This window comes from Zeus faber (genome assembly GCF_960531495.2).
Source record: "Zeus faber genome assembly, chromosome: 7".
In the NCBI taxonomy this organism is placed as follows: domain Eukaryota; kingdom Metazoa; phylum Chordata; class Actinopteri; order Zeiformes; family Zeidae; genus Zeus; species Zeus faber.
Genome location: NC_137203.1, coordinates 29797134 through 29811366, shown reverse-complemented (window position 1 = coordinate 29811366; position 14233 = coordinate 29797134). Strand labels below are relative to the sequence as shown.

General features: G+C 44.4%; 1 protein-coding gene across 1 annotated transcript in view; it reads left to right on the top strand.

The window, feature by feature from the left end:
* Positions 1 to 122, top strand: part of cacna1ba (calcium channel, voltage-dependent, N type, alpha 1B subunit, a) — a gene marked incomplete at both ends in the record, with an annotated part of 136297 nt that extends 136175 nt beyond the window's left edge. Inside the window, 1 exon segment of the mRNA XM_080004319.1 lies at positions 100 to 122. Within this exon segment, the coding sequence (XP_079860445.1) occupies positions 100 to 122 (23 nt within the window).
* Between the last annotated feature and the right edge of the window lie 14111 nt (positions 123 to 14233).

Below are 14233 nucleotides of genomic sequence, written 5' to 3'. Positions count from 1 at the left end.
TGTGTGTGTGTGTGTGTGTGTGTGTGTGTGTGTGTGTGTGTGTGTGTGTGTGTGTGTGTGTCCGTGTGTGTCCGTGTGTGTCCGTGTCCGTGTCCGTAGGATCACCGATGTCTGCCAGCTAATTGTGTGTTATGATGGCTTTGGCGATATTCTGAACCCTATCTGTATCAGCAGAACTCCCTCTAGGATTCCCCACCTGCCCCAGGAACTGTCTAAATAGAAGTCTGGACAGGAGGGCATCTGCGGCCAATCAAAATTTATGATTTGTTTTGTTCCCATTTCCACAGAAGTGCTAGGAACCAGCGGTAGGGCTGACTAGCTAGCTAACACTGAATCACCACCATCTCTGCCGCCACATGTTCTCACATGTTCATGGTTCTCAAAATCCACCATTATTTAATTCACAAGACCTTAGCTCCAAAGGGTCCTTCATAGGAAAAAAGGTTGAGAATCACCCTTATCTTCCACAGAATATTGCAGTTGGTAATACACACAGACAACATAATTAACTGGGCAAATAACCAACATTTTTATGGACAGACTATTTGAACTGCACTTAGATAAACAAAATAACATTATTTGAACATTCTTTAAAGTCTTATGGTGGACATTTGTCCACGGGCCTCTATACTTTAAGTCTGGCTCTGTACTTTTCAGATTCACTTCTGTCTGAGGAGCTCTACTCTCTACGTAATGCTTTTCCTGCTTTGATCCTAACACTGTAAGAGCGGCTCTACAAACACCGAAGTAAGAAACATCTCTCCAAAATACTGTAATGTATTTCAAATGGTGGGCCACAGGGCGAGGGGATTTCCAAGAACAACAGCAGACTGGGCCAAGGTGCTGAGTGGGGCTTTGTGTCGATGGGCATGGCCACCACCTGTTGGAGATTAGAGGAGGTCTGTTGTGGTTATTAACATGGTATGACTATGCCTTGGCACCTATAGTGACTCTTCAGGGGAACCCCATTATCTGAGTCATGTGGCCCCAAAGTCAAATGGGGCAATTTATCATGTTGACATGTTAAAGCAGACAGCGTTGTCACTCACAGGGCTCTTGATCTCGCTTCTTCGTTGCAGTGAAAACAAGATGTTGTCGTTCCGTCAGGGTCGGCCTTGACTGCCAATGACCGGTGCTATCATAACGCAATGTCAACTTAAAACAAAAATGACATCATCTCCTCCAAAGGTGGGCTCAGTTTGTTTCAGAAGTCCCAGAGGAAATGCATTGGCCAGGTTGTAATGAATGGTATTGCTCTACTTTGTAAACTCTCTTGTAAAAGTATCCCCGTGTTGGTAAAACGATACCTGCAACTTATTTACATCAGCTTTGATTAAAAGCATTCAGTGTGATGTTTTTTTTTTTTTCTTCGTCAGGTTCCATAAACTCTATAAAACATCTCAACAACATTCCCCAAAGCCCTTTTTAATCACAAAGTTTTTACTTATCGGCAGTTTCCCTTTGATCTACAATGTAAAATCAATGTTCCAACGAATGCACCTAAAGGTCTTTAATCAGTTTCATGAATGTAATGCTTCTGAAATGAGAGGACATTCTTGTCTTTGCTGTGGGGACGCTTAGTTTACAATAATGGTGAACAACCTGCAATTATAGTGACCTGTACTGTCGCACTAAACCGTGTTCTGCTCGGCCATGCTGTTGGTCTCTCATCTGTGTGAGGTGCGACGGTTGGCGACGCAATCTCTGAGACTTGGCGACTGGAGAAAGTTGAGCGGAGTTCAACTTTATTCTAATTAGCTGTGAAGGGGGGCAGCGATAATGCCTTTCCCTGGTCCGTCGGCTAATCAGCCGTGAACAAACCCTTGACTTTGGTTCCTACAATACTTTTGTTCATAAAATGGAGGAAAAGCTCATTGTTGTAGTAGCCGGTTTACCCTTACTTTATGATGTAATGCAATTCATTTAGAGAGACGTGATTAAAAAAGATTTTCGGAGTAAGTTGAGATCCCTGATGAGGTTTGACACTTCATTTGTGGGGTAATGTTGCATATATTAGTATTTTATGAATAAAAAATAAAAAAACCTTGTCACTCATATAATTTTGTTGTTTTGTATGTATAATTAATATATTTTGCAAACAACATCTAAATAAATTAATGCAGCTAAGTGCACATCAATCTATTTATATGCTGCTATGGCAACTACTCAGCGATGAGTTGAACAGGAACGGCCACAAGCGACAGTGATCGCTTCTGGTGTGTGCGTGTGGTAATGGACTTCCCTGAAGCCTTACAGTGTTTATTTTGTATTTTTTTTCCCCTGTAGCCATGGTTGTTTGGCTCAGCGGGGTTGTAGCCACCGGAGGGGGTCCTGGCACCTCAAGCAAGCATATGCCAAGGTTTTGGCCAGTGCTTCCCCCGCCTGGAACACTTGCCTGGGAGGGTGGACAGGGGTGGAGGTGGTGGTGTTTCTGTGCACTCTTGAAAGTGACTGGTCTGGTCCATAAAAAGCGGTCAGAACTAAACAAAGCTCCCACACTTGTGTTTCACACGAGCTGCTCTTATAACCAGACAACACAGTGTGTGCAAGGACATTTTCTTTCATCGTAAACCCTTGCACCCAGTACGGACTGCCAGGAATGTTCCTCTTCTTACTGTCATGCTACCTGGCAGCCCATCTCTCAGCCTGAAGCTTGCTCTGCACTGACCCTGTCTCTTATGGCTGCTGCCTGCGCAAGGCCTGGAACTCTGTGTGCCTCCAACATCCTAGACAAGGTTGTGACTGTCTCATTTTCTCATAGGCCGCATGAAAATATATTATAGCAGCGGTTCTCAACCTTGTTTTGGCTCGTGACACCATTTTTATGTCACAAAGTTGTGTGACAATTCTTGTGTTTTTTATTTTATTATTCAAGAAAAAATATTATCGTATCGCTGTAATTGAGCCAACACCAGTAATGTTTACACATTGCTATTCCTTCATTTAGGCATATAAGCAACAGATTGAGGCTGGTCAAACTACGGATATTCACCATTGCATATTAGGCAATTGTTTCATGTGAATTTTGACTTGTGCCTACTCGTAGGCTACTTTTATTGGAGAGCATGCAGCATATGATCCAAACGGATGATATAGAAATGATATATTCAAATGCAGAAATGCATTTGTTACTATAAGACATCTGCCATACAACGATAAATGCACTACAAAATCATCAGTTACAGTAATTGTAGTATTGCCAAAGTATTACCATAATATTCTCTATAATTTCCTCTATAGTGGGTTTGGAAAAAAAATGCTATCAACGCTACAGTATAGAAAATAATACTATAGTTAAGTGCCTTTATGGTATTTCTGTAGCTAATACCTAAACTAGTATGGGAGTACCCTTTTTAACACAACCAGACTTGGTTTGTGTCTAATTGCTAGAATTTCGATTTTGACAATGTTGTCCCTAAAACCCAGTGCATGAAACATAATATTAAAATATTCATTATTTAAAATAGCAATGTTAAAATAAACAGTGTGGGTTGTGTTGCATGTGACTGGCGTCAGATCTGGTCATTGCTTATGCTGTGATACCTTTTTTACAAGTGTTGGGTTACTGCTGCCTTGGGTCGCTCTTTCGTATTCAAATATTTTCCTTCTTCGGGGGGGAAATTAGGAAATACTTGGGTCATACTTACAAGAGCCAGAGAATGGTGTGTGGGTTTTATTCCTTCCCCTCAGGCTAAATGCTCTTTCTATCTGTAAATGATCCATACATTTGTTGCATGCCTTAATTTTTACGTGGTTAAAATTTTTGTTTGGAACAAAATGCTGCATTAAAGTCATAAATTAACTTTGTGATGCTTGATGTAGGTGTACCACGCCTGTGAAACCCATGACCTGCACTCCACTATCATATTGCAGGAATTTAGATGAAGGTTATTATTTTATCTTTATTTTCTTTCCCAAGTCCAGGTAAGACAAATTCTCTTAAAGATGTGTACACACACACACACACACGCACACAAATTCAAAATGACTCATGACATTGTGGGTTCAGAGAACATAGCCAAGTCCAGAATAGAATATTGCTCTCGTGACATTCCTCCCCACCCAGCCACCCATGGCTTTGTCCTGCTTTTCTTCTCCGTGACCTTTTAAAAATAAAACCCCACACATAATGGGAGTTTCTTTACGAAGACACCAGGGCCATCATCGCTTCATCGCTCGGACAGAGCCACGTTACCTGTTCATTTAAATTGAACACTAGCCAATGCAAGCTTAGCTAACGGCAGCTTATGCTTATTGTCATTTTAAAATGGAGGCTGTAGCCAAGACACAGGAGGTAAACAGCTTGCTACATCTCGTCAAACTCCCATACGTACAATCCGTTGTTATTGGCTACTGACACTATCTGGCAGAGCTGAGTATTTCTCGAGAGCTGGCGCGGTACACACATAAAATCATTCAAGCTGTGGCGTCCAACCAAACTTGGATAATTTGGCCTTGGCTACCATAGCACTCTGGCTCTATTTGTCCCCTTGACATGACAACTGCAGCACGTTCCTTGAATGGGATGCTCCAGCTTTTTGGGGGATTTCACTTTTTGTCCATCTCACCCAGATTCAGACAAGATCAATTACAATTGCATCTTCATGTGTCCACAACCGATTTTAACAATGGGCAGCAAGGTTGTGCTTAGGCAAGCGGCATGTGAAGTTCTCACGATGTACATTTATTTACAAGTGCAAAAAAATCCCGGTACCAAAATAAGATCAATTAAACAAAGTGAACTGAGTACCACTACCACTGGATTACAAAACTTAACCAACTGAACTGCTTAAATGAGATCTGTCCAATCCATCATCTCTGGGCTCCACCCTCCTCACTACAGGGATAAACTATATAACAAATTAAAGGAAAACCGGTAAGTATCAATAAATACAATTTATAGTTATTTATTTACTACTAATAGTGTACATTAGATATTTAACAGATTGTATCACAAGGACCCAAAGAGGATAAACAAAATAATAACTTTGTGAAACCCCCTGATGTGGTATGACACAATGACATTTGGTGTAACATCATCACGTTGTGATAAACACAGAGCTAACTGGCGCACCCCTCCCTAACATGGAGTGAGTGGTGAATGTGTCCAGCTCAATGTGCTCTACAATAAAGCCTCTTCGACCAGAAAAGTCACCCATGAGGAATTTTTCTTTTTTTTTGCTAGTTTGCATAATGTGAAAAACAGTAAAGTGGATAGACTTTTTTGGAATGTAGACTGTATCAACACCTAATTTGGGATACTGCATTGCAGGACTGAGATACAGATTTCTATTATAAATTAGCAAAATAGGTAGAAAAACATGGCCGCCATAAATCCAAATATCTTAAGATGCTAAGAGTCGTTCTTTCTGTGGCGAAAAGCAGCAGAAACTGCTTTCTCTTTCTCAGTCTCTGTCTCTCTCTATTTGCCTCCTTAATTCAATTCTACCTAATTTTGATAAAATATGTTACCAGAGCATGAATCTAAATAGGAAATAAGATGTCATATAGACATATCATCTATGATAAGTAAAATAAAGCCAATAAAAAAACTTGGTCTCTCCTTCCCTAATTATTTTTCTCTCTCACTTTTTCTCTTTCAGTCTCTCTCCATCTCTCTGCCTTTCTCTCGCACACGCGCCTGAACCAAATACCAGCTTGTTTCTCGTTTACTGTACTGACTGATGTCTTGCGCATGTTGCCCTTTAACCTCCGAAACGTACTTCTGACGTGCCACGGTAATTTACTACAATTTGGTGGTACAGAATACAGGATGGCGGTTGGACATCGATATCCATCATGTAGGAATCCGTACGGCCCTCCTTTCAGGTGTGTGTGTGTGTGTGTGTGTGTGTGTGTGTGTGTGTGTGTGTGTGTGTGTGTGTGTGTGTGTGTGTGTGTGTGTGTGTGTGTGTGTGTGTGTGTGTGTGTGTGTGTGTGTGTGTGTGTGTGTGTGTGTGTGTGTTGCACACACTATACTCATGCTGTGTTGTGGAATGCTGGCGTGCTTGGCTTTTCATCACCATATCAGAGCCAAGTCATGTGTGACCCACCTGAACCCCTACCCCAGCATGGGACTGGTGAGTGATCAACTCCACGTACAGGGGAGACACTAAGACAGGTTGGTCTTTCAACACACATATTCAGCAGAGAAGGCGGGACATTTTAAAACAAACTCGAGAAAAGGGATCCGCTTAACCTTCAAGGCACCTGGTAATGCACCCGTGTCAGAAAAAATTCTCCCAGCTTTCTGAAAAACATCAACTTTACATTTAGGAAATAAAAAAAAATTGCAGCAGGAAGCGTGTGTGGTGTCTCGGTCTAAAGGTGTAAGTGTACTGACTTTTCCACGAACACCATGGCTTAATTTTTTTTTCCTTTTATATGAATTTCTTTAGTACATTCAAAACCGATGTCTTTGTAAACATGCGGGAAGGCATTAATCTGTCTCTTTAAATGTGTTATTCTTAAATCTATTTCAGTAATGCCAAACCTCATTCACAACGACATGATAAAGAAGGCTATGGCTATAAAGCTAATTATCTACAGATTGTAACCTGATTAACAAAGCTTTTTCTAAGTGATGATATGAGAAGAATCCAGGATCTTGTAATGGCCAACAGCGATCACTTGCTGTTGTTGGAATGCTCAGCTAAACCTAGAAAGGAAAGCAGGAACACATCTTCTTGGGCCATGCAGATATGGTTGTGGTTGGATCCTTTCACCATGGCCTTCTTTGCACACGACCCTTAAATATCAATTGTTTGTATGGTGTCGACAGGGCGTCTACTTGTTTACATCAACAAGAACAGCCTCAGGCACATGGTTTAATGATACCGCACAGCTCTATATCCTCTCTCACCCCCCCAAAATCAACAGACTTGTACACAGGTTCAGTATACGTCTTCGATCTATAATATTCAATCTTCAATCTAGGAAAAGGTTTTGTGATTCGTCCATATATGTGTCCATATATTTTTCCCCACAATAAATGAAACAAATAGATTGTCTGTGCATTTATGCAGTGGAATATGACTTTGCACGTTCTTGATTATTTATGTTAAACACTGTTCTCACATGTAATAACATTAAAAGTGATAACATAAATTTAATCTCGCTGAATATACCAATTATTGGTGCTTTTAATATGTTGTGGCAGTTTCTCTTACCACACGCCATCCAAGTGGCATTTTCAGGGACCTCCGGCACAGAGACACAGACGATGGGGTTGAAACACACAGTTCATTGTGGAGAGGGTGCTTGATATAACAAGCCCCGGAGCAGATGGATGCGTCATGACAAGGGCTCCTCTTGTGTGTGTGTGTGTGTGTGTGTGTGTGTGTGTGTGTGTGTGTGTGTGTGTGTGTGTGTGTGTGTGTGTGTGTGTGTGTGTGTGTGTGTGTGTGTGTGTGTGTGTGTGTGTGTGTGTGTGTGTGTGTGTGTGTGTGTGTGTGACCTGTTGCTAGTTAGACCAACCAACAAGCACAGGTATGCAGCCACTCTGATCCTGGGCCCCAATTACCTATACCCAGGACAGGTGTGGCTGCTCAAACCACACCAAACTGAGCCCCCACCACCACCACCAAGCAGAGAACAAAAAAAACCCAAAATAAATGACTGGACAGTGACACAGGGGTCCCATACCTTAAACCAAAAAATGCAAAAAAAACCAAAACGTAACTAGTTCCCCGCAACAGCATGGTCCACCGGCAACCCTCCCCCAAGGCAACGACAGACTCTCCTCCGGAGCCTGGGGCCTCGGGCTGTGGTGCTTGGCGGGTGGAGCCGTGGCTGGGCTTGGCTGTTTAGGGGGCTGCTTGGAGGCGTGTGTGTGTGTGTTGCATACTAGGCTTGGTTATTCAGTATTTTCACTACATGACCTCTTTTGGAATCTATGCCCTAGTTTGCTCTTTGGAAGAATAGAGCTGAGGGATTTAGGAGCCTCGCGTCATGCCGTTTTCGCAACACTTCTGCTTGGTGTGACCTTCCATATTGATTATCATGGCAGCCTATCTGAAGTGTTGCCGTGCCGCTTTCATGACGTGTTGCTTCTGGTGTGACCCAGGGGTTAGAGTTCCCGTAGTGCCCCGTCCCCGTCCCACCTGGGAACGGAGCATACGAGGCACCAGCAGCTGAAGCAGGTCAATCCGGGGGCCTGCCATTGACGATACACCACCCCGTCTTGGAGCTCAAGTTTACCCCACTGGGAATGTTAGATCTTCACCTCAGCCCCGAATGCCGACACATCCGCCCACACCGGTCGCCGTCCTTCCTCCAGCCAGCCCCGCACTTGCACCAACACTGCGTCCACTCCCTGATATTGCTGCAGCTCCTGGTTTGACAATAGCAGCCACCAATCGTCACTGCTGGTCTGTATTGCTGCCAACATCGGCTTCACCCAGTCCCGCTCCTCCTGACGCCTCCAGCCGCCAGGTAACTTGGCCCTCAGGGTGCATAGGAGGAATCGACTGCAGTGCAGGTAGGGTCAGAAGTGCTGCAAGACCTGGACCACGGCAGCAACTCCTGCCAGGTGACGCAAGAGTTACTTTTGGCCCAGCTGTTGAAGGCCACCACCTGCCCCCCAACCTCTTTCCCCAGGGACAAGACAGCCCCCACCCCCACGTTGAGGGTGTCATTGTCCATAATGAAGGGCTGCTCGGCAGGGTAGGCCAGGGTAGGCCAGCACAGGGGCCTCGATCAGGGCACCCTGGAGTCAGGTAAAGGCCACGTCGCAGGTGTCATCCCAGCAGAATGGTGGCAAAATCACTCACAAACCAGCGGTATTAGGAGGCCAGGTCAAGGACAACTCGCTGATGGTGATCGGTGTTGGCCAATCTCTGACTGTAACCATTTTTGCCGGACCCCCTGCGTGCTGACCACATGCACCAGGAACGTTGTCTCTCTCCAGAACAGGTGGCACTTTTTGAGCCTCAACCCGGCCTGTCGAATGGCGCTGAAGACCTCCCACATGTTAGCCCCCTCGAAGCTGTTGGCGTGTACCAGCAGGTCATCTAGGTATTCCACACAGCCATTGCGGGGAACGGCAGGCAGCACTCTCTCCATCAGCCTGTCGAATGTGTCTGGCGTGTTACAGAGCCCATATGGCATGACTCTGAACTGCCATAGCCCTTGCCCGATGGTGAACGCTGTCTTTGGCTGGGCCTCTGCCGCCACCTCGACCTGTCTGTAGCCGCTGAGCAAGTCCAGGGCGCTGAACCAGCTGGAACCCGCGATGTAGACGAGGGCGGTGTCTATGCAGGGTAGTGGGTAGGAGTCAGGGTGGTGACAGCATTCAGACGCCTGTAGTCCATGCAGAACCTCCAGCTGTCATCCTTCTTTCTCACCAGCACGGCCGGCGCTGCCCACGGGCTCTCTGAAGGATCGATAACTCCCGCAGCAGCCATCTCCCGAATCTTTTCCTCCGCTATGCAACACTTAGCCAGGGCCAGACAGTGAGGCCGCAGGCAGATGGGTGGGGATGAGCCAGTGTCGGTCATGCTGGACCAACCCTGTCTGCATGCAGTCTTTATCCTTGGCGGCATAGAGGTCGACGTTGTCGTCAAGGATCTCCTTCAGCCTCTGACAGCTTCTTGGTGATCGAGTCCCTCATGGCTATGTTCCCACAGCTCCTGGACAGCCGTGCAGGGAAGAGGTATGCCGCATTGGGGACCCCCCTCCCCGGCTGCTGGCGGTGACGTGGAGGGCCCCTTGGTGGCTGGTGGCGATTTAGAGGACAGCAGCTGTCCGCAGGTGGTCTCGCCGAGTCCTTCTCCTCTGGCCAGGGTGGAATGATGCATCTCTGAGGCTGACGGGGAAGTGGGGGACCCCCTGGCAGTGATGTTGGGGGCCCCTTGGTGGCTGGCAGTGACGTGGGGGGCCCCTTGGTGGCTGGCGGTGATGTGGAGGGCCCTTTGGTGGCTGGCGGAGAAAAAGAGGACCCCGGACGGCTGCTGCCCAAGTCTCACCAGCTGTCCACCGGCGGTCTTGCCTAATCCTCCTCCTCTGGCTGGTGGAGCAGGTTGAAAAGGGTACCCCCTGTTACCCTGCAGGATTCCTAGATGGAGCAGGGTGATGTTGGACCCAGTGTCTACAAGGCCCCCCCACATTACCTTGACAGCTTAACAGGGGCTCGATGCGCAGATATGGATGATAGAAAGCCAGGCGTAGGTGGTGTCGCAGGGGCGGTGTTCATGTCGACCACAGCTTAACATATTTGGAGGAGTGGATGGTTTCTCCAGAAAACTGACTGCTACTATATTTTAGTCATTCCACACGACATGCACTCGCTATACCGCATATACCAGTGCCTTGGTAAACATTGTGTAGCCTCTAAACAGACTTAATCAGTAAAATGTTATACTGTATATGGCCAGCCCTCGCAGAGCAGGGTTGGATAGATATTATATACTGTAGCCCCCCCCCCGCCTGAATGGCATAAAATTCAGTTTTGCCACCCAAATGAAAAAAAATTCTGGGGGCGCCACTGATTGGGGCACATAACTAAGAAACACTCAACTACTACTGTCAAAGGAGATGAGTCTGCAGTATGGGTCTAGTGAGCCCTTCTATTATCTTCTTGTCCAAGTACTCTCCTGATCAGGCAAAATTCAACAGTTTTGTTTTTTTTATAAATTGGGCATTTTGTCTGATTATATACCGGGGCTGTGAATAACTATCCTATGTAAAACATTATGAAATTTATTGAATGCATTCATGAAGGGGCATATGTAGTGTAGTATTGGTGTTGGATGTCAATAAACTACAGAGCATCACAGCCTTGGTATTGCTTTCCTTGACAGAGAAGGTGGATTTGTTGGAGCATTTTTCACGGGTGGTGGTCAATACCTCCATGTCTTTATCTGTGGACAGCGATAAGTGTCTGACCCTTCACATGGGCCTTTATGCCAGCCTGACGATGACCACACACCAGGCATTTGGACCAAGGTACTACGCTTTGTCTTTTCCATTTTGATTGGTTCTGGGCAACAGAAGTGAAGGGATAAGCCCCAATTTGAGAATATACTGAAGGGCAACTATGAGATGGGAGCTTATCTAGATTAAATGGATTTTTGCAAATTAATGTTTCATTGATTTACAAATGTGCAGATTATTTTAAAATATGTAGCTACAAAAATATTGAGCAATAAATGTGAAAGTTGAACTGGAAAATTAATAATTTTATTCTACACTTGCATGTTGACACTTGCCCACTCCGCAGATTTGGTGAGGAGTTCAGCTTGCTGATGGAGGTCCGCAGCCAGCAAAGGGAGGAGGAGAGTGCTCTGGTGACCCTGCTGGACTACAACCACCACATCCACCTCCAGCTTCGCCTCGGACCCTACTCACTCACCTACATCTCCACCCAACACAGAGACTATGAGTAAGGAGCAGGCAGAATTTGACTCTTAGACAGTTTCATCATAATCATCATCATAATTAGCTTAATTTACTTCCTCTTAATCTACAACAGGATACCGGTGAGTGTTCTGCACGACGGCCGGTGGCACCGGGTGGCCGTGGGGGTGTCCTCCTCCGCACTAGAAGTGTATGTGGACTGTGCTCTTGTGGAGAGGATAGACTGGGTCTACGCTGAGCAAGGCATCAGCACCCAGGGTCTGTTGGTGATTGGTGGCACCCTGGAGAGCTTCGAGACTCCGTTTGAAGTAAGCCAGATGTCCTGCACTGTACACGTCGTCCACTCAAACAAATTATTTTCTCTGCCGGTGCCTGGTTTGAGGCTTCACTGTTGTCTTGATGTGTCATGATTGTCATCACAGCATGTATGAGTGTAGCATATATTCATATATTAAATGTTATTTTCCTCAACATGCTTAACATACATTCCAATATGATCTTTTTTCAGTTTAAACATAAGACTTGTGTCGTGAGAAGCTGCTGACGGGAAAGAATTCTCACAGATAGAAACTGATATCCCTGTCTAATCCTGTTGACTGCTCCTTAATTGAAACTCTTTCATGGGCTGGTTTCAAATGGGGGGGGGGGAAGGGCATGTTGAGAGGTGGGAGCGCTCCATGTTTGACGTGTGGATAACCTTTGGCCTCTTTCAGTCATGTCTCGTGTTATGGCTCTGTGTCCCCAGGGGGCTGTGAGGCAGCTGACTTTTGTAATGGGGGATCCACAGGCCGCCAGACAACACTGTACCCTCCACCTACCTGCCTGCAAGCACCCTGCTCCCAAAGCCCCCAGAGCCGTGCACTCACATCAGGTATAAACTCTTCATAGCACAACCTCACTGAACACTTTACTTTTAAGAAACTCACCGCTCTCTTGCAGCTTCTCACTGTGCTTAAAATGTTTAAACCTTAAAAACAACTTGCTAAATCTCCTTTCGGGGTCTCATTTTAGTCAGTCTATATATTAACGAAAAACATAGTTACAAACTATGCATTTTATCAGGTTTTTCAGGGTTGTATTGACTCTTATGCATGTGGATGTAGCATATGGCTACATCCACACTAACATAAGAGACTAGATACAGGAAGTTGCATCTCTTCCTACTGTAGCCAACATGACGCTTTGGATGTCCTACAGCATCTGCACAAAGTTATTTTAAATAAAATGTGATATTACTGTTATTCAACATGTCAACATGCACTAAGAAACATGTGACCATAATGTGAGTTTCTTGTTTTTTGAAAAGGAGATTTAACATTGTTTTTTTTTCTTATGTCTTAATATTTGCCCCATTGGACTGCATTTAAGCCCATTTAAAGTGTTCAGGTAGCCTTTTAGGATAGACAATATTATATGAATCATATTATACTTCATATGAATAACTGATAAGTTTAAAGTTAGTTAAAAGTTCACTTCAGCCAATTTCAAACTAAAGTGTAAATGGATAATCCTGTTTCACTCATCTTCTCCTGAATTTTTTTATATGCAACAAACTTCTCTGTCTGCTTTTAAGTGTGATGTCAAAAGTCAGGGTGTATTTTTTTTCTGTTCTGGCTCAGAGGTACGAATTCTCTTCCGGTGCCTTCGCCAATGACATTTCCAACATGATGGAAGGTTCCACGGATGAAGAGGATGTACAAATCGTGAGTCCACAACCAGACAACAGTCCACTGTTACAAAGCGTTTGATGTAATGCTTTGGACCATTTTCCATGTTTAGCGGAAAGACATCAATTTAGGTTGGAATTCTGGCATTTTTTGAGTGATGGTTCCCAAGGGAGCAACAGTAAGTACATTGGTTCGCGTAGTGCGCACCATAGCATAACAGCTAACACTGTTTAATAATTGCTGGAAATAATTTCTACATAATCTCTGTGGAACAATGTAAGCATATACAGTGTACAGTGTGCAGTAACGGTAGAAATCGACCTTATGCGTTGGTGCATTATATGGGTGCGGTGAACAGCGTGGTTTGACACCAGCTCACCCAGCGATTTTAAATAGTTTTTAACACGTTGTTTGAGAATACTGGGATGTGTGGTGGGGTCGACCAGACAGAGACACTGTTACAGTTTAAATGATCTCAAAAGAAGCCATGACCATAAAGTGCAATAGATTCTCATCTGATCTAGAAGTATAGGTCTGCAGTTATAATATGAGATAGGTATAGTATAGACTTAGCAGGAGAGAAACTTGTACTGTCCTGCTCAAGATATCTTCAGCTGCTAGTGATGACTATTACATGCATAGCGAGAGATTTTTTTTTTTTTCAATTATTTTTTCTTTGTCTATTGAAATAAAGTTTCCTTGGATCTCACACACACACACACACACACACACACACACACACACAATGAGCATTTTTTTTCAAGCCATTGTAAGATATATTCCATCTTTCTAGATTTTTCATTTCCAAATATAAGATTATGCTCTTAAGTGTTACATATAATATGCACGTACCTGTCATGCAAGCGTTAATAATAGAAAAAAGATACGCACTGCATTTTCATCATTTGTCCAACAAACTGTAACCTTTCTGGATGCATGAGCCAGCAAATAAAAATCCTCGAGCAAATTCTGACATATTGCATCTTAGACAAAATTTGGTTAGTCATTTATAGATGTCAAGAGTTTTGTTACCAACACTTCAATGGGTTGGCCATTTTTCAACCCATGACATTGATTCCCATCATTTATAGCAGGATTTGATATTTTTGTTCTTTGGCACATTGGAGTGTCTTTACACTCATTTAAGCTGCTTTCACACATGCACTGCAACCCTCAAACGATCCGGACATTACCCGAGGGAGCTGTGTGTA